This window comes from Lasiodiplodia theobromae, assembly GCF_012971845.1.
Source record: "Lasiodiplodia theobromae strain AM2As chromosome Unknown scaffold_21, whole genome shotgun sequence".
NCBI classification, from domain to species: domain Eukaryota; kingdom Fungi; phylum Ascomycota; class Dothideomycetes; order Botryosphaeriales; family Botryosphaeriaceae; genus Lasiodiplodia; species Lasiodiplodia theobromae.
Window position 1 is genome coordinate 379,565 of NW_023336419.1, and position 19,100 is coordinate 398,664.

The 19,100-nt window shown below is 55.5% G+C and overlaps 7 protein-coding genes across 7 annotated transcripts; 5 read left to right on the plus strand and 2 right to left on the minus strand.

Annotated features, from left to right (window-relative positions):
* Nucleotides 1-1,030: 1,030 nt before the first annotated feature.
* On the plus strand, nucleotides 1,031-2,642 carry LTHEOB_7145 (Nacht domain protein; the record flags this gene model as incomplete). The annotated part of the gene is made up of 3 exons (XM_035516479.1): nucleotides 1,031-1,351; nucleotides 1,401-1,764; nucleotides 1,813-2,642. 3 exons carry the CDS (start codon nucleotides 1,031-1,033, stop codon nucleotides 2,640-2,642), a joined length of 1,515 nt encoding a protein of 504 aa, XP_035371592.1.
* A 681-nt stretch (nucleotides 2,643-3,323) lies between these two features.
* LTHEOB_7146 (uncharacterized protein) lies at nucleotides 3,324-4,979 on the plus strand (the record flags this gene model as incomplete). Its single annotated transcript, XM_035516480.1, has 3 exons — nucleotides 3,324-3,416; nucleotides 3,496-4,424; nucleotides 4,475-4,979. 3 exons carry the CDS (start codon nucleotides 3,324-3,326, stop codon nucleotides 4,977-4,979), a joined length of 1,527 nt encoding a protein of 508 aa, XP_035371593.1.
* Nucleotides 4,980-5,515: 536 nt separating this feature from the next.
* On the minus strand, nucleotides 5,516-6,569 carry LTHEOB_7147 (uncharacterized protein; the record flags this gene model as incomplete). Its single annotated transcript, XM_035516481.1, has 4 exons — nucleotides 5,516-5,526; nucleotides 5,685-6,048; nucleotides 6,135-6,160; nucleotides 6,305-6,569. 4 exons carry the CDS (start codon nucleotides 6,567-6,569, stop codon nucleotides 5,516-5,518), a joined length of 666 nt encoding a protein of 221 aa, XP_035371594.1.
* Nucleotides 6,570-7,219: 650 nt separating this feature from the next.
* Nucleotides 7,220-7,786, plus strand: LTHEOB_7148 (uncharacterized protein; the record flags this gene model as incomplete). Its single annotated transcript, XM_035516482.1, has 2 exons — nucleotides 7,220-7,439; nucleotides 7,497-7,786. 2 exons carry the CDS (start codon nucleotides 7,220-7,222, stop codon nucleotides 7,784-7,786), a joined length of 510 nt encoding a protein of 169 aa, XP_035371595.1.
* Nucleotides 7,787-11,433: 3,647 nt separating this feature from the next.
* On the minus strand, nucleotides 11,434-13,293 carry LTHEOB_7149 (ATPAse AAA+ type core protein; the record flags this gene model as incomplete). The annotated part of the gene is made up of 2 exons (XM_035516483.1): nucleotides 11,434-12,818; nucleotides 12,876-13,293. The coding sequence occupies 2 exons, from the start codon at nucleotides 13,291-13,293 to the stop codon at nucleotides 11,434-11,436; spliced, it is 1,803 nt and encodes a 600-aa protein (XP_035371596.1).
* Nucleotides 13,294-13,997: 704 nt separating this feature from the next.
* On the plus strand, nucleotides 13,998-16,450 carry LTHEOB_7150 (Alpha-glucan-branching enzyme protein; the record flags this gene model as incomplete). Its single annotated transcript, XM_035516485.1, has 8 exons — nucleotides 13,998-14,070; nucleotides 14,121-14,245; nucleotides 14,305-14,404; nucleotides 14,457-14,569; nucleotides 14,621-15,309; nucleotides 15,357-15,692; nucleotides 15,741-16,371; nucleotides 16,424-16,450. 8 exons carry the CDS (start codon nucleotides 13,998-14,000, stop codon nucleotides 16,448-16,450), a joined length of 2,094 nt encoding a protein of 697 aa, XP_035371597.1.
* Nucleotides 16,451-16,920: 470 nt separating this feature from the next.
* On the plus strand, nucleotides 16,921-18,908 carry LTHEOB_7151 (ATP synthase subunit mitochondrial; the record flags this gene model as incomplete). Its single annotated transcript, XM_035516486.1, has 8 exons — nucleotides 16,921-16,931; nucleotides 16,997-17,163; nucleotides 17,251-17,336; nucleotides 17,404-17,446; nucleotides 17,501-17,817; nucleotides 17,870-18,107; nucleotides 18,160-18,771; nucleotides 18,826-18,908. The coding sequence occupies 8 exons, from the start codon at nucleotides 16,921-16,923 to the stop codon at nucleotides 18,906-18,908; spliced, it is 1,557 nt and encodes a 518-aa protein (XP_035371598.1).
* Between the last annotated feature and the right edge of the window lie 192 nt (nucleotides 18,909-19,100).

Here is a 19,100-nt window from a genome sequence, read left to right on the forward strand (position 1 = left end):
CATCAAATGGTGCGTCCTGCAACTTTCGCTTCTTCGTTTGCGGGTGTGTGCTCCGGGAAAGCACTGGATTGTTGATCTGCTTTCGTTGCTCTGTTAAGCTGGTGTGTTTGGACAGTGACGATTTCGTTTTCCGGGTTTCTACTTGAGATTGCATCCTGCCGTCTATTTTCAAAGACGAGGGATTTGGAGGCCGAAAAGGAGGGAATTTAGGGCTCACTTCCGGTGGGGTTGGCTGTGTAGGCCAAGGATTGTCCATTCTAAGAAGACCCTTCTTGCGTTCAGAATTTCCACCCGTGTGATCTTGGGAAATAGTGATGTCGATTTCCGCAATCGGAGACGGAGACACACGCGGAGACGGAGACACACGCGGAGGCGGAGACACACGCAGAGGCGGAGACACACGTAGAGGTGGAGACACACGCGGACGCGGTTGCCGATACGCTTCACCGGGTACTTCCGAGTGGTGATGCATGGTATCTACTAGAGAGAGAGCTTAAGTGTCAGTTAAGGGAGCATCCCCACCGCTACTGAAGGGAGAACAACCAGAATATCTGCTGCGATCACCTCTAAAGACATAGAGTCTTTAGTCGCATGGCTTCTGTCTATAAACTGAGAAAGACGTGCCCTGATGAGCTAGTAGGCGTTGCGATTCGCGGGTTTCGAAATGGTCTAAGTTGAATACAAGACGGAGTAATCGGTTACACAATGATACAATAGAGCTCGTGTCCGTCTGCGCTGTTTCAATCGAAATATGCTTTGGTCGATACCGACGACCAGACTGGATGAGTGCGTATCGGAAAAAGACAGTTCGATTCAGTCAGAAGGGTGAGGCTGGGGCGGGGCTCTACGAGCTGAGGTGGCGGAGCGAGGTGACACAGTCCTGCATATAAGCGCCCAGTTGCATCATTGCAACTACCGAAATCTAGGCGCCTGTTCCGCCTTTCTCCTCTAAAGTTCGATCCCAAATCCAAAGGTATCCAGCGCCACTTCAAGGGATATTAACGCAGGCGATAGGAGCATGGAAACACCCATGTTTAGCCCTGTAGTGCAGACGAAGGGCGCCTCGCGAGAAGCATATGACAAGGCTGTTGATCTCCTTCAAAAGAAATACGCCAATAACGGGAGGAAACTCGAATTACTCAAAAGCGCGTATGGCATCGAAGATGTCCTAGAAACTGTCACTGAGGCGCAGTTGAAATATGCCCAAAGGACCGAGGGGTCCAAAGTGCGCAAGTGGTTGGGCGGACTCTCGACCAGAATCACGTATTACGGCCAAATAATCGACGTCTTGTCCCAACATCACCCGGAATACGTCTCTCTGGCATGGGGCACCATGAAATTTCTCTTCGTGGTAAGCATGAACAGGACGCTGGAAGAGCCTCGATGCTAAATGGCGATAGCTCGTTCTGAACCATGAGGAAATGATATCGGAGCTGGCCAAGGCTGTGTCCAGAATCGCAGACGTCCTACCTCGCGCGAAATTGCAGCTGTTGGCCTTTGGAACGGACTGGATGAAAGACGCCACTCAATGTCTATACGCAGAGGTCATAAATCTTCTGATGAGATGTCTGGAATGGTACGAAGCAAATCCGTGGAAGCACGCTTGGAAGGCATTCAAGGATCCATACAAGCTTCGTTTCCAGGATCTCCGGGATAAAGTCGACGAGAAAGCGCGTCGGATGGACGAGATGGCAAATACGCTGTCTCAAATGAAGATCAATGACATGCACCAGGCCTTGGTGCGGATGGAAAACACTATGAGCGGTACGCGCACCAATACAACTACGTCGTAAATGACTAACAAATGTTCAGCTCACCATCTGGTATTAGTCGCTCGCATATCAGGTCTTGAACAAATTTCCCAGCAGGTGCAAGTAACGCAGATCCTGAACGGTACCGAACACTCACAGTTTCCAAGCCCCGTTGAGAGTCTGCGCTTCTGCCAGGCAGTCCGCAGGAAGCGGATAGGGCAATTCGAACTGAACAGAACAGCACTGTTACCAAGGCTCCAAGCTTGGTCTGCTGCGGAATCATCTTCCCTCATCGCCATCGCCGGCGCAGCGCCCACGCGCTTTCAGACCAAAGACCTCGCCACGGAGCTGGTCGACCTCATCTCAGCTGCCAACAAACCTGTCATTTGGGTGCTGAATGGCCGTCAACCTCCATCCATCAACAAGGAGCTGACACATATCAATCTCCTGAGACAGCTGACAAACCAACTCGTTAAGCTAAACAACGAGCGCATGATCGCACACGTTTCCGCCAACTTCAACGCACCACGCGTCGCAAGCGCACGCTGCGAAGCCGACTGGCTGGGAATACTGAAGGAATGTTTGACCGGGCTGCCGGAAGTATATCTCGTAGTGGACATGGAGATTCTCGGCAAGCCTTCAGATGAGAACGCCGACTCTTGGCTTGAGTTCTTCCGGCTCCTTGAAACGCTGGTCAGTAGTGTTCAAGGTGTCGCCCTGAAGGTGGCGGTCCTCAGCTTCAGACAGAACTTCATCCGCTCCGTGAGCATGGGTTCCTCACCAGCCTCCATAGTGTCGTTGCGAGGCGCAAATGCCAGAGGTGGAGGGCCAGGAGTAAAGAGGAGTCAGCCGTGGGGTGAACGGAAGAACAAGAAGATGCGTTTTGTATGATGGGTTCTTATGTTGGAGGTAGGGATTCAGAAGAGATCAGAGCTGCTGTCAAGGAAGTTAGAATAAAATAAGGCGCGAGTTGAGAATAAAATTTGTGGACTTTTCCGTAATCAGCATCGGAGGGATGCGGCAACTACTTTCCATTTCTTTCACCTCCGAACGTGGAGTCAGTACCGCTTTCATATATTCTTTAGTATCTCGACAGTTGCGGAGACTTACCAATGAACAAGTTAAAAATAACTTTCTACTCTCATAAGGCAGGTCTTCTCCGCAGCGGAGCCAAGATGCGCCCGTTGTGCGTGATTGCGCTCTCGTTGCGCGCTCGTTCCGCGGTGGTTGCGCATCCCTCAGCTACACGCTGATCAACACCTCACTTGCGCTCTCACTGCGTCTCTACCCCAACACTGCCCCAGATCTCAGACTGGGAATCTGATCCATCCTCGTATACACTCCAAGGCAGCAGAGCAAACATGTGGCGATGTATGAAGGAATCAGTGGTATATATTCACCAATGCTTCACTAGCGTCAAGAGTCACCATTCCTCGGTTCACTGCGTTGTGTTCCTTCAGTCATTGTCTCGATAAAGTAGGTTTCTCACATTGTGAAGGATTTCTCGGCCTTTGTGTGGCTAAAATTGTCTTCAGACACACAAAACACTACGTTCCTACAACAGTTCACGAGATGCCGCGAGTCTCGGACGTCATCCGCCTGTTGGCAGCTGCAGTCCTTCCGCTGCACAGCTATGCGGCTTCCAATATGACAGGCTACGATCCCGTAAGTCACCCATGACCACTCCGCTCTACGGCTTCTGCGAGAGTGCGCAGATTCCCTTCAGTTCACTGAACACAGACAGTGCGACGCTCTCATCCAGGCGGGCTTAGGCAACCGTGTGCTCTTCGCCACGGACCCAGAGTACGAGCCGCGCATCGAAACCTACTGGGCTCTGAACACGCGCCTGCACCCCTGGTGTCTCGTCCAGCCGGAGAACACAGCCGAGGTGTCCACGGCCGTGACCGCGTTGCTGGGCGCAGGCGATGGTGCCGGAGACTGGCACATTGCCGTGCGCTCTGGCGGCCACCACCTCGCATACACGAACAACATCGACCATGGAGTCACCATCGATCTGGGCAAAATGGACCAAGCCGTCTACGACAACGAGACCAACATCGCCAACATCGGTCCCGGTGGCAGGTGGAAGAACGTCTATGCCGAACTGCACAAGCAGGGCGTGTTGGTGACCGGTGGCCGCGACGGCGATGTTGGAGTGGGCGGGTTTCTGCTGGGCGGTGGTTTGACGTATTTCATGGGCCGTCAGGGTTTCGGTGTCGATTCCGTCAAGAACTTCGAGGTTGTTCTCGCCAATGGCACCGTCGTCAACGCGAATAGCGAGGAGAACTCGGATCTCTGGAAGGCTCTGAAGGGTGGTGGCAACAACTTTGGTATCGTCACCAGATTCGACATGGAAGCCCTCCCAGACAAGGAACTTGCGTACGGCATCCGCATCATGGCGGCAAACTACTCTTCCGAGCTGGTCGATGCTCTTTCTCACTTCACCGATCACTTTCAAGAATTTGACGATGATGCGCTGGTGGGGCTTTTGCAGCACAACTCGTCAACTGACTTGGATGTCATGATGGCCGCGATACACGTCAACACTCAGGGCATCCACAACAGCTCCGGTTTCGAGAAACTGAACCAGATCCCACCTCTCGTACCTGATGAGACTCAGTCTATGAGCCTCGCTGCCGCTGCCGAAGACTCTCAGCTCCCTGGCAACAAATGGTTCGTCACTCATCCCCTACACGCAAGACAAAACACTAACAAAACCCCAGGAGCGCCGGCGCCACCCTCTCATTCAAAAACGACAAGCGCATCCTCAACCGCGCCGTCGAGCTGCACAACAAATTCGTCCAAGACCTGATCGCCGCGCTAGGCCCCAAGACCTTCGACACCATCGTCTTCCTGCAGCCGCTGTGCAAATTCTTCGGCGACCTCAGCAACAAAAGGGGCGGCAACATGCTCGGCATCGACGCGCAGCCGCACAACGCCATCGTCTGGACCGGCGCCGTCATGGTCAAATCCGACCAGAAGGCCCTGGCCCTCGCGCAGACCCGGATGATGGCCATGCTCGCGGAGCTCCGGAGCTACGCGGCTTCGCTGTCTGGCGGCAACAAGTTGCTCTTCATGAATTATGCCGACGCGTCTCAGGATGCGCTGGGGAGCTATGGCAAGGCGAATGTTGAGCATATCAGGAGCGTGGCTGCGAAGTATGATCCCACGGGTGCGTTCCAGACGCGCATCCCGGGCGGCTTCAAGATCTCGCGCGTGGATGTCTAGTGCACGAGGCGAACTATACAGTCATCAGCGCTTTTTGATAAGCGTGGCCACGACCATCGCGGCTTTGGGACTGTTTCGGCCCATCTTCCCTTGTTCCCTTTCGTAACAAGATCCTATCGACTCTCTCCGCCGCTGTAATTACTTCATTGTCGGCCCTCAGGCTCGACTGCCGTTGTTCATAAGCCTTTTTACTATTTTACAACACTATCATTACAGATCCCCTGGATCTTCCCCATCCGAGCATACAATCACAACACTGCTGCTCCAACACCTTCATTTGCAAGCTTTAGAGCCGCATATTCAGCACTGTAGTAGCATATAATTCAAAGGAACAGCAGCATTAAATGTTTGGATATCCTCAACTATTTCCAGCCACTACTTTAGTAGTCTGGTCAGCAACTATTTCCTGACCGTATCGCAGGAGTCGAGGCGTAAATCTAGACTAGAACAGATTTTACTATATCCTATGAAATAGTATTTGATCAAATGAGCAATTCTTCAGCTACATCACATTCATATCTCTTGCAGATTGACTATCATACATTCTCTACAGGCACAAGTTAAAGTCACATGGCTTTGGCCTACTCCATCCGCTCAGCCGCCTCCGCAGTAACGTGCTGCGAATCCTCATCCAACATCTTATCCGTCGCGAGGCGACGAAACCGCTCCCTCCAAAACGCCCAGCGCTCCGGCGAAAACCCATACCCATGCTCTCCGCCTTCCACAGCGTGCCACCATCCGCACCCGGCCACCCCTCATAATCGTCAACCCAATCACGCATCTCCGAACCAAGAATCTCCACCCACTTCGCCGCGGCCGGGATATCCAGCCACAGATCCTCGCCGCGCCGCGACTGGATGCCGTACTCGAGCGCGCTGCTGATGGTCCACAGCGCGTAGATGCGGTAGCAGGACATCAGCGGTATCACATCACCGTACAATTTAACAAAGTGGGCGCAGAAGGCGTTCGCGTTGGTCCAGTGGTCGCGCGCTTCGTCGGCGGCCGACGCCACGACGCCGAGCATGGCCTTGGGCCCGTTCCACGTCTCCCGCATCTCTCCAGGTCGAAGCTGGGGAGGTCAGCCCACAGGCGGTCAAATTCAAGCGGTAATTTGATATGGTTTCCGAGTCGTCGTCCTTTGTAACGGAGATATACTTCGAGATGGATGAGCATGGCCGGGACTTTTACAGCCTTAAGGCAACAGCTTCGACTGCGCCTCAGAACAGCGACACCGAATGCTCAGCCAGGATCAACACCGCCATATTTTTGGCATGACGGTGTCTCGATAAATCAACGGAGCAGAGATCAAGGGGTACCCGGCCTACGTCCGGGCTGATCTGTATTTTTTTCATTCTTCTCGATATCCTCCTCTTCAATATCTTCCCACTCTTCATCTTCCTCGTCATGAGCATCCTCTGCTGCCGCTTCTGCTCCTCCCTCGCCTGCGGCTTTCTTTGCTTCTTCAAGAGCTCTGTACTTTCTCCGTGACTTTTTGGCTTTGCTGGCCTTTTTCTTGGCCTGGACGGCACGCTTGATCTGCGTCCTGCTCTGGTCACCCTTCTCCATCTCTTCAAGCCGCTCAGCCAACATTCTGCGGGCAGTTTTGCGGTTTTGAGTCCGAGACCGCGTGCCTTGGTACTTGACGACGATGCCAGTGGGATGATGTTTTAGCTGGACAGCTGATGAAGTTTTATTCTGTACGACGTAGTCAGTGGCAAAGCCCGTGTTCAGACAAGAAGGTGCACTTCTGTACAATTTTTTGACCACCTGGACCACTGCCTTTCAGGAAAGATTCGGTGATGTCATCTTCGTTGATGACAGGTCTGGGCGGCAGTGGTTTTGGGCCATTGAGCACTGCAGCAACGGCAAATCGACGCGAGGTCAGAGTGCCGCGTAGCTCCCGATGGAGCGTGGGCCGGGCGAGCAAGAGCCGCATGCACCGGAGGACCATGTCGATGATGAGTGGAAACGTGACCTGGTGTTGAGCAGGCGGATGCGGCCGGAGATGTGGAACGCGCAGACCCTGAAACACGCAGGGACGGGACGCGCTCCTTTTCCGCCCGCAGCAGGCACCACCCGTTGCCTCCGCAATAATAATACTAACCCGTCGAGCGCGGATCCTGCCATTGCACACACACCACGCCTGCCCGCCGTTACCCGCCCCCAGCCAGGGAAGCCCGATTATTACCAAAGCAAATCGCAGATCGAGATTTCCGCCGCCCGCCTAAATCCTGCCACCCATGTCGTCGCGCTACTCCGACGCAACCTCTCTCAGCGCCCAAGTCTACTACTACACCTCCACCCTCACCTACGCCTTCCTCGCCGCCTCGGCCAGCATCCTCGCCCTCGCCCTCATGCTGTACCCGACCGCCGTCCTGCGCTGGCTGCAGCGCAAGCGCTACCAGTACGAGGTCACCTTCTCGCTGTACATGCTCACCCCAACCGAGAAGTTCATCTTCAGTACGCCTCCCTCCCCAAGCTTTTTGTGCTTTCCCGCTAACAGGCTGCTCTGCACAGACTCGTTCGTCTTCCTCTTCGCCAGCATGATCGTCATCGCCGCCTCGCTCTACCTGCCCGAGCACATCTCCTTCCTCGTCAACCGCGCCGCCTACTACCTTGCCGGTGAGACGGCCGGCGCCCCGGAGAATGCCGCCGGCGCCAACACGATATTCCAGACCTCCGTCGCTGCCGTCAAGGCCACCGCGAAGGCCGCTGCTGCCGCCGCTGCCCGCGTCGCCGACCAACAACAAGACCGTGCTGCTGCTGCTGCTGTCCCGGCCAACGGCGCTGGCATGATGGAGCTGTGAGCGTGTTGCCCATTTGCTTGGGTGATGGCTCCGGAGTCCCTTCAGGATTAACTGGCTTTTGCTGCGGGCATCCCTTCCATGGGAAACCCGTCTGCTTTTCCCCCCGGCGTTCCGGTGCAATTCCGGCGGTGAAGACCTACCACCACTTACGAAGTTCGGAGATGAAAAACGTTTAGACTACGATATCGTTGTAATAATAATTAATGGCCGGAGCGTTCACTTTCTTCGTTCGCGAGGCTCGCATATAGTCGGTTATAGACTGCTTTTTCACGAGAATCTGTGTGCTGCTTTTGGGGTCGTTGCGCAGGGAAATTAGAGGCGTGTCAGCGTGGTTCGATACCTGGGACCGGCCCATGTAGTGCTGAATCATCCAATGGCGTGGCTACCTATCTTTAACCGCACGTTGCACATAAATTCAGGGTCCAACGACTTCAGCTGAAGACACTGTCAGCCTTTTAGATAAGCAAAACTGTAGTAGCAAACATGCCACTCTTGTGTTGCACTACTACTGAGTAAACATATGCTTATATCCTAAACCAATCAAAAGCCCGGCTTTTGGAGCCCCTGCATAATCCGTGACCATCGGCGAGAAGCTCTAGCCCCCCGCAACTTCATGCTGCTGGCCGCTGTAGAGAAGGACGTAGCCATTGGTACTGCTCATGAAATCCTAAGCTACATGAGGTTGGCGCTGGGAGGAAAATGGAAAACAAACCTTCCGCAAGGCAGCCTTGTCTAGATGTCATCTGTGCGGTGCACCCGTGCATCCGCTCGACAATGCGAAGCGAAAGGTGGACACAGCGAATAGCTCACCCATGTGGTGCTGCGGCACCTCGAGAAGCATCAGGGCCGGGCGGTGTATGTGTATGGCGCCGGTTGGCGTTCTGTGGCCACGAGTGGGGTGGAGAGGGGGTGAGCAGCCGGTCTATCGACGGTCAGCCTTGGACCTCGACTTTCGATGGGGGATAATTGGGATTGTGCATCGGGGTGTGAGCCGGGAGATGAGCGGGTGTACGATGATGGTGTCTTATTGTGAAATGTTGTGGTGGTGGAGTGGTGGAGACAAGAGAAGTGGACCTTGCGCTGAGGTGCGGTGCGGCGGAGGGCGCATTGACATAGCTAGGTTTGGTGTGGCGATGTTGGACTGCGTTGCGCTAATGGGTGGATGCTTGCGCATCGGGGTGGGTGTGCGTTATTGAGAAATTGGGCGGGCCGGTGTGATGCTGGGGAAGTGTCTGGCGAGCTGCGTTGGGGTGGAAGGAGGAAGTAATGTTTGTGGGATTTGGGTGGTTGGTGCGCGACGCAGCATGGAGACGTGATGGGAGTGGAGTATCTGTTTCTATTGTGGTCGTGATTATTCTCGATGACAACAGTAATTGGCGTTGTTGATGGAGAGTGCCTGGGGAGCTCATGCGAAGCATTCAATATATTGGTGGCATTGGGGCGGGAGCGGGTGATCAACACCAAAAAATGAGAACACGATAGTATTCCGACGAAAATAGCACTGTCTGGGTGACGCGGGTGATTAAGTGCCGATGGCAGGTTGTGGTGAGGGCGTGCTTGTTCGCAGAGCGTGAGGATTATGCGAAGCGTATGTTCGCGACATTGGGACGGCGCGGGCGCTCAACACCAGAGCTTGAGCATGCCGTAGCCTGGCGACGACAGCAAAGGCCATCTGGATAGCGCGGGCATCAAGTGCGGATAGCGAGTTGCCATGTAGGCGTGCGTGGTCGCAAAGTGTGATGCACAGCGGCCCACGATCCATTTCGCTAGAAACGGCGGGAAATCTCCCACTGCGCGTTCGAAAGCTCTGCCGGGGGTTAAATATTAGTTCCGCAAAACCCATGCTATCAAAATCCTCAGTGGTCGGATCGATCTGAAGGCTTTGCTTGCAAAGTGTACTGCGGAGGTCACTGGGGTCGCCAAGCGTTGCCTGATCGGGACTGATCACCCTGAAGCGACGGTAGCCTTGGTTAGAAGGTTTTTAGCAAGCCATCCGCCGGTTGAAAAGACTTAGGGTGGTAACCGGATCGCTGTGGTGCGTTGCAGCTTGATTACAAACGGTGTAAAAAGTGCTTTCCTTTTTGCCTTCTTGCCGCTTCTCTTTGCCATATCGCCGTCATCTACGGCGAGGATCTGGTGAAGCGACGCGAAATGTCTTTTTACATGCCAAATATTGGAGGCTCTCGTTTTCGAACTTAAATCTAGTTGTCGCAGCCATACTGTTTTCATGTGCCCGCCATCTGCTACACCGTCCACGCCCTCCACCAGGCTAAGAAGATCCGCAATGCCAGCACGGAGCGCCTCGTCGTACTGCTCACTAACGCTTCCTAAACAATCTCTCTGCGAGTAGGAGCTCGGTAAGTCCGCAAAAGTTACTACATCGTTCAAGTCTTCTATTACCAGGCAGAGAATATGGCTCGCGAAACGCTGCGCAAGCAGCAGGTCATCTGTAGCCTCTCTAGCGGACCGAAGAGGAGAAACACGAAAATGTCAAGACTAGAGGGAGAAAAATAATCCTGCCTGATGGGCGTTTCTAACATCAGCATACCTGTGCTACAGCGAAGGCAGGAAAAAGGATTCGTCTTGGTTACAAAACTACACCAAACTCCGAGAACGAGCTTCTATTCGCCTGGAAGAACAAGTCCACGTTGCTAGAAGATGGTTTCCTCCATAGCCTGCTCACCACCTCCCCCGAGCACTTCACTGATTCGGCCAACTTTGTGTTGTACCGCGATTACAAGCATCGCCCACTCTTGTCCAGGACGAGCTGAAGCCGACAGATCTCTCTTTTCGTCCGGAAAGCGTCAAGAACAACGTCTACGCCGCCATACTCAGCCGCCCGGCGTACGCCAAGAATCGCTCAAGCTTCCTAGGAGTACATCTCAAACGGCTGGACGACGAACACGGAGTCGAAAGGAGCCATGACGAGCAATATTCGGGCCACCAGCGCTACGGCCACACCAGAACGTCAAACTCTGTGCTCTCAACATGCGTGGTGGGATGGTGCAGAATTTATGCGTGCGCCAGCACTTCTGCTCCTACGAGGGAGCGTGGATCTACCCTGACTACCACACAATCCGGTTCTACCGAGGGCTGGATGTGAAGAACGGATACACGCTTGTGCAAAAATAGGGCTGGTGAGTCTCGTAAGAGCGCGGCGTCCCGGCAGAAGTGGGTGTGGGGAGACTGTGGCTGGCACCTGACCGGTGTTTGAGTGTGTGGTACGGAAGGCGCAGCTGCGGTGACTCCTGTCATGATGCCCATTCGGATATCGTAAAATTGATAGTAGCAGGATAGAGGCGGCATTGTAGGGATAGTCAGAAGGTATTCACAAAGAATGTTTCAGATGTTGCGAGTATTATGGAGAAAATACGATGGGAAAACAATCTTCCCGCGAATGTAAGCACGTTTGCGAAGATTCCGGTAACTGTGTTATTCTTAGGACCACGGAAGCTTGCCTTTAATACTACCAAACCTCGCGTTATGTCCTGGGTAAACATTTGTACATACATACATGCATCTAGAGCCTAATCGTTCGTAAACTTCCTGCTTCATAAAACTGACTCAAACCTGTCCTCGAAAACTGGTAAATGCCCCAAAAGATACCTGGAAATAGTGATGCACCCACTTCCCATCCCTCCTTCTATCTAAGCATACCCCGCCTCCGCTCTCCTATATTGCTCGAAACTATTAACCCTCTGCTGATGCTCTTCCTCCGCCTTCTTCCCACTAATCTCCCTCTGCCATTCCTGCTCCTCCTGGTCCAGCAGTGCTTGGAAGCGCTGCTGCTGTCCGCGACTGACGTACGTCAACGGCTTCTTCCTCTGTGCCGCATCTCTGGTCACAAGGACGTGCTTCGTCGTACTGCCGGGGCACTCGTATTGCGCCTCGCCCAGCAGACGCTCCATAACAGTTCGAAGCCCACGAGCACCAGTCTCCATCTTCGACGCCTGTTTCGCGACCTCGCGGAGAGCCGGCGAGGTGAACTTGAGTTCAATGCCGGAGAGGGAGAAGAGCTGCTCGTACTGCTTGACCAACGAGTTGCGAGGCTCTGTCAACACCCTTACGAGAGCCTCTTCGTCGAGCGACGAAAGCGCGCAGGTGATGGGAATGCGGCCGACCAGCTCCGGGATCATGCCGTATTTCTGGAGGTCCGCGGGCTCGACGAGATCGAGCGTGTTGAGAGGAGCCTTGGAGGATCCTGTGGTTTGGGACTCCGGGGTGTAAAAAGGAACATGTTTGTGGAAAAGAGCAGCGTCCCCCTTCAGTGTTGTGTCGGAAGATAATGTTTCGGAGCTGGCTGCTCGAACCGGTGCGCCAAATCCAATGCTGCCTTTGGATATGCGGTCAAGGATTACCTTATGCAAACCAATGAATGCGCCCGTACAGATGAAAAGCATGTTGTCGGTGCGGACGTTAAAAACTTCGCCCTTGGGCGAGGGAGGATGACCCATGTTCATCCCGGTTGGTCCGCCTGGGTTACCTCCAGGAATGTAAGAATTGCCTGAAGCGTTGCTGCTTGGCCCCCTCCCAGTGTTGCCCCCGCGCTCCGGCTTGGCTTGTACTTGTAGTGTTGTTCCCTCAATAATCTTCAGTAATGCCTGCTGTACACCTTCCCCGCTAACGTCCTTGCCGTGGCTGACTTTTGCTGTTGCGATTTTATCTATCTCGTCCAAGACTATTATGCCGCGCTCGGCAGCCGCTACGTCGTAGTTTGCTGCAGCCAGTAACCGCTGCACGCAGACCTCCGCGTCTTCGCCAATGTAACCGGCTTGAGTGAATGGGGTGCAGTCAGACATGCTGAAGGGAACCTCAAGCACGCGGGCAAGTGTCTTCGCCATGAGCGTTTTTCCCACACCTGAGGGCCCAAGTAATAGTATGTTTGATTTCTCGATGGTCATGGGGCTGTTGTCGACGAGTGGCTCAGCGCCGAAAGCGGGGGATGCACGCGGGGGCGGTGCCGGGGGGTCGGGGGGATATTGGGTTTCAGCGTCCCAAACATTGGTGGTCCGCTGTTGCCCAGGGAACTCATCTAGAAGGTCCTGTGTCAGTAGGGGGCGAGAGCGGATGCGCCTCCTTCGATGAGTACCTTCAACTGGATGCCGATGTACCATCTCCCGCCGCGCTTGCTGGGCCAGGTGCTCCTGCTCCTCCTCCTCGAGCCGCTCGAGCTCCTGTATCCGTTGGTAGTGATTGTACACGGCGACGCTGAGAACCTTCTTGGCGCGCTCCTGACCGACCACAAACTGATCCAGGTGATGTTTGAGCGCCTTCGGGGTTATCCGGGGGGCGCCGACGATGCTGGCTCCCCCGAGCGGCCCGCCAGTCGGCTGGCCTGGCTCATAGATGCCCGTAAAGCCCTGGCTGGAGAAGTCTGAGCGGCTGTAGTGACCGGACGAGCATTGTGCCGCGGAGGTCGTGAAGGTTCGGCTTATGGAATACAAAGCGAGGTATGACGAGCGGGCCTGTGGCGAGATCGTGATGGTGAAAGTGGTGGCAAGCGTCATCTTGGATGTTGAAACAGGCAGCGTTGGATCTGCGGGCAGCGGCTTGTTCCTGCTTGAAAATAATTGGGGAGCGTCTCCGCGCGTGATGTGTTGTCTCTAGCTCATCGCAGAGCGCGGCTTGAGTCAAGCTTGGCGGGGTGTCGCAGCGGAGATAAGCGGGCGCGGGCGGCGGGAGGCACGGAGGCGAGGCGAGCACGACAGCGACGGATGCTGGACGGCGCAGAGAGCTGGCCACGGGCAGACGGCTTGGATTTCAGGAGAGTGTACGTAGAGGCAAGCGGTGTTGAGGGCGGCGTCCGTCATCGGCGAGCGCCTGGAGCTCGGGGGCCTCAGCGCCTCTCCGCGCGTCCAAGCTCCCTGAGGCGGGGGCCTAGCTGCATGCGGCCTTAGCTTGCGCTCGCGTATGACGTTGAGGCAATGTTTGCACCCGCCGCGGGCGCGCTGCGAAATGCTGCAGCTCCAGGAGGGGAAGAATGAGTGGAGAGTGGAGAGTGAGCCACGCTGGGCCCCGCACATGCCCGAGAGTTTTAAGCTCTAGCCCGTTTGACTTCACACGCTATGCGCTGTGACGCGACACGCCTGCGCTTCGCTATCGCATCCAGGCGCTGTCTGTTTGCCCTGTCCCGCCGCCCACCCTCAACGCCTTTTAAAACCGCCACCCCCCATCCGTTCCGTCTGCTCGTGTAAACCCAATTCCTGCAACCATGGAAACCAATAACGCCTCCGACAACTCCGTCTTGGGCAAGTCTGCCGGCGACCTGCCCACCGACGGCACTGGTATCTGCTGCCTTCGTCCCGCAATTCTTGCGGTGTGCTGACCTCGCCAGGCATCGTTTCTCTCGATCCGTGGCTCGAGCCCTTCAAGGCTGGTCTCAAAAGCCGCTACAGCAAAGCCCAGCAATGGATCAAGACCATTGAAGAGTCCGAGGGCGGCCTGGAGAAGTTTTCAAGGGTATCCCTCCTAACGCTACCCTCCTGCCTCACGTCCATATCTGAGCTGTTTGCTTGTAGGGTTACGAGAGATTCGGAATTCACGTGAACGACGATAAATCCATCACATACAGGGAATGGGCTCCCAATGCGCTGCGCGCATACTTCATTGGCGATTTCAGTACGTATTCTGCGCAGCACATGCCAACACTGACGGCTGATGGTCGTAATAGACGGCTGGAACCGTGATTCCCATGAGATGACGAAGAACGAGTTTGGTGTCTTCGAGATCACCCTTCCGCCCGTTGATGGCCAACCAGCCATTGCTCATGACTCGAAAATCAAGGTTTGCTGGATGCGCCCTTTGCCACTTTGCCGAAAACTGACATTCTTGTAGATCTCGTTCGTGGTGCCCAACGATCACGCCAGGCAAGAACGTATTCCCGCATGGATCACCCGAGTGACCCAAGAGCTGTCGGTGTCTCCCGTCTACGACGCCAGGTTCTGGAACCCTCCGCACAAGTACGTCTTCAAGAACCAGCGACCCAAGAAGCCCGAGAGCCTTCGCATCTACGAAGCACACGTGGGAATCTCCTCGCCGGAGCCCAAGGTCGCGACATACAAGGAATTCACAACAAATGTTCTCCCACGCATCAGGCACCTGGGATACAATGCCATCCAGCTGATGGCAATCATGGAGCACGCATACTATGCTAGCTTTGGATACCAGATCAACAGCTTCTTCGCTGCAAGCAGTCGTTACGGTCCACCCGACGACCTCAAGGAGCTGATTGACACGGCGCATGGCATGGGAATCACCGTCCTGTTGGACGTTGTGCACAGTCACGCCTCCAAGAATGTTCTGGATGGCCTGAACATGTTCGACGGAAGCGATCACCTATACTTCCACGAGGGCGGAAAGGGCCGCCACGATTTGTGGGACAGCAGGCTGTTCAACTACGGTAGCCATGAAGTCTTGAGGTTCTTGTTGAGCAACCTTCGCTTCTGGATGGAGGAGTACCAGTTTGACGGCTTCCGTTTCGACGGTGTCACAAGCATGCTCTATGTCCACCATGGAATTGGAACGTAAGTACGCAACTTCAGCGCACGTGTATTTCCGCTGACCTTTTTAGTGGCTTCTCCGGTGGCTACCACGAGTATTTCGGTGACAGCGTGGATGAAGAGGGTGTCGTGTACCTGATGATTGCCAACGAGATGATTCACCAGCTGTACCCCACTGCCATCACGATTGCAGAGGACGTCTCTGGTATGCCTGGTCTGTGCGTTGCTCTGTCACTCGGTGGCATTGGCTTCGACTACAGACTGGCAATGGCCATCCCGGATCTGTACATCAAGTGGCTCAAGGAGAAGCAGGATATCGATTGGGACATGGCCGGCCTTTGCTGGACCCTGACGAACCGTCGACACGGAGAGAAGACTATCGCATACGCCGAGAGTCACGATCAAGCGTAAGTTGCTGCGGCCCGTCCACATTGAACCAGAGCTAACCTGCCCAGGCTTGTCGGTGACAAGTCCATTCTGATGTGGCTGTGCGATGCTGAGTTATACACCAACATGTCAGTCTTGACGGAGCTTACTCCCGTCATCGACCGTGGGATAGCCATGCACAAGATGATCCGCCTCATCACCCACGGTCTCGGCGGTGAGGGTTACCTCAACTTTGAGGGCAACGAATTCGGCCACCCTGAATGGCTGGACTTCCCGCGCGAGGGTAACGGTAACAGTTTCCACTACGCGCGTCGGCAGTTCAACCTCGTGGATGACCACCTTCTGCGCTACCGCTTCCTCAACGAATTCGACAGCAAGATGCAATGGACCGAGGAGAAGTACGGCTGGCTGCACGCTCCTCAGGCCTACATTAGCCTCAAGCATGACAGTGACAAGGTGATTGTCTTCGAGAGAGGTGGTTTGCTGTGGATCTTCAACTTCCACCCGAGCAGCAGCTTCACCGACTACCGCGTCGGCGTCGAGCAGGAGGGTACCTACAAGATTGTGATCAACACCGACTCGAAGGACTTTGGAGGGCACGGCAACGTCAGCGAAGAGACGCGTTTCTTCACGACGCCGTTTGCTTGGAACGACAGGAAGAATTTCCTGCAGGTGTACATTCCGTCGAGGACGGCAATCGTAAGTGTGCTCCGTAGGTGCGGTCTGGCGGCAACTTGGCTAACAATCGCAGGTCTTGGCGCTCGAGGAGACTTTGTAGCGATGGGAATCGGACGGGTGGAGGTGGGATGATATGAATGGCCGCTGCATGTGAGGGGTAGGCCGGGGAGCATGTACCATAGCCAGAATGACATGCAGCTGCGCGCGTAGGACACGTGACTAGAGCGACGGCAGGTAACCCAAGTGCTGTGCAACGATGGAACCTAGTGAATGATTGATAACGGCGCCCTAACGGTGCAGCTGGGCAGACTGCGCGCGAATTGCGAGGGCTGCAGCGCTCAGCGGGCCGGGGCGCGGGCGAGTGAAGACTGCTTGGGCCGGGTGTTGTTGGGGTCCGGCATTCGGAAGGCGTGGTCACTGGACCTGCCGGCGTGCGGCCGTGGCCTGTGCCCGCCTCGGAGAATCTCGCTCGCAGTGAAGTTGCACCTCGACCGTCTCCCAGACGAGCTTCCTCTCTCCCCATCCACCTCTCCACTCCCCCATCTACCCTGCCCTCCGACATCTTGCAGAATGCTCAAGAGGTACGCCCGACGCCGATTTCCGATGCCATTGGCGCCGTACGGACGCTGACATGATGGAATTGCAGCGGCATCAACCGGTCGCTGAGGGCCTCCGCCTTCCGCAGGCCTGCGCTTCGCGCCGCCTTCCAGCCCATCAAGAAGAACTTCGCTCCGGCGCTGTCTGCTCGCTTCGCCAGCACTGATGTCGCCCAGGGCGGCAAGATCCACCAGGTCATCGGTGCCGTCGTCGACGGTATGCGAAAAACTTTTCTGTCCGCCGTCGACCCGCGGCCGCGACAGCACCGACATCAATTCCATCATCGCTGACCCTGGCACCCAGTCAAGTTCGAGGGCGAGAAGCTCCCCCCGATTCTCAATGCCTTGACCACGCAGAACGGTGGCCAGAAGCTGGTCCTCGAGGTCGCGGTAAGCCAGCCGTCCAGCTCGAGCCGAGCTCCGGAGCGCCGAAGAACCCTAGCTAAACTGTCTACAGCAACACTTGGGTGAGAACGTCGTCCGCTGCATTGCCATGGACGGTCAGTACACCTTGCCACGAGGGCATTCGGGCCTGCGGCTGATGATGTAAACAGGTACGGAGGGTCTCGTCCGTGGTGCTGAGGCTCTTGACACCGGCTCGCCCATCAAGATCCCCGTCGGTGCCGGCACCCTGGGCCGTATCGTCAACGTCACTGGTGATCCCATTGACGAGCGCGGCCCCATCAAGGCCACCAAGTTCGCCTCCATCCACGCCGACCCCCCGGAGTTCATCGACCAGTCCACCTCTGCTGAGATTCTCGTCACTGGTATCAAGGTCGTCGACCTGCTCGCTCCCTACGCTCGTGGTGGAAAGATTGGTCTCTTCGGTGGTGCCGGTGTCGGCAAGACTGTCTTCATTCAGGAGCTGATTGTGAGGATGCCCGTGGCTGGATTCCCGCGAGCTTTCGCTGACCGCGCAACAGAACAACATCGCCAAGGCCCACGGTGGTTTCTCCGTCTTCACCGGTGTCGGTGAGCGTACTCGTGAGGGTAACGATCTCTACCACGAAATGCAGGAGACTGGTGTCATTCAGCTGGAGGGCGAGTCCAAGGTCGCCCTGGTGTTCGGTCAGATGAACGAGCCCCCGGGTGCCCGTGCCCGTGTCGCCCTTACCGGTCTCACCATTGCCGAGTACTTCCGTGATGAGGAGGGCCAGGACGGTAAGAGCTGCAATTGAGTCCGAAAATCGGAGCGAGGCTGACCGGGAAACAGTGCTTCTCTTCATTGACAACATTTTCCGTTTCACTCAGGCCGGTTCCGAGGTGTCTGCCCTTCTTGGTCGTATCCCGTCTGCCGTCGGTTACCAGCCCACTCTCGCCGTCGACATGGGTACCATGCAGGAGCGTATCACCACCACCCAGAAGGGTTCCATTACTTCCGTCCAGGCCGTCTACGTCCCTGCTGACGATTTGACTGACCCTGCCCCCGCCACCACCTTCGCTCACTTGGACGCCACCACTGTCCTGTCCCGTGGTATCTCCGAGTTGGGTATCTACCCCGCCGTCGACCCTCTCGACTCCAAGTCCCGTATCCTTGACCCCCGTGTCATCGGTCAGGAGCACTACGACGTCGCTTCCCGCGTCCAGCAGATCCTCCAGGAGTACAAGTCGCTCCAGGATATCATTGCCATTCTCGGTATGGACGAGCTGTCGGAAGCTGACAAGCTTACCGTCGAGCGTGCCCGTAAGATCCAGCGTTTCCTGTCCCAGCCTTTCACCGTCGCCCAGGTCTTCACTGGTATCGAGGGTAAGCTGGTCGACCTGAAGGACACCATCAGGTCCTTCAAGGCCATCCTCAACGGTGAGGGTGACGACCTTCCCGAGGGTAAGTTATGACCAATTCCGTGAATGCTGCGAAAATTGCTAATTTCGCGTTTAGGTGCCTTCTACATGGTTGGTGACCTTGAGTCTGCCCGCGCCAAGGGTGAGAAGATTCTTGCCGAGCTCGAGAAGTCCTCGTAAACGCGCGAGGATTGAGCCACGGAGGAAGGGGAGGAGCCGACAATTTCTGCCACACACGGAGATAAGCGCCGGATGAAAGGATCGGGGGACATTCTCAGCTCATGTTTAGAAAAAGACACGGGCAAGATTTTCCCATGAAATGCATTTTTGATTTTTTGTACAGAAAAGGGGATGAACGTAAGACATCTGGCG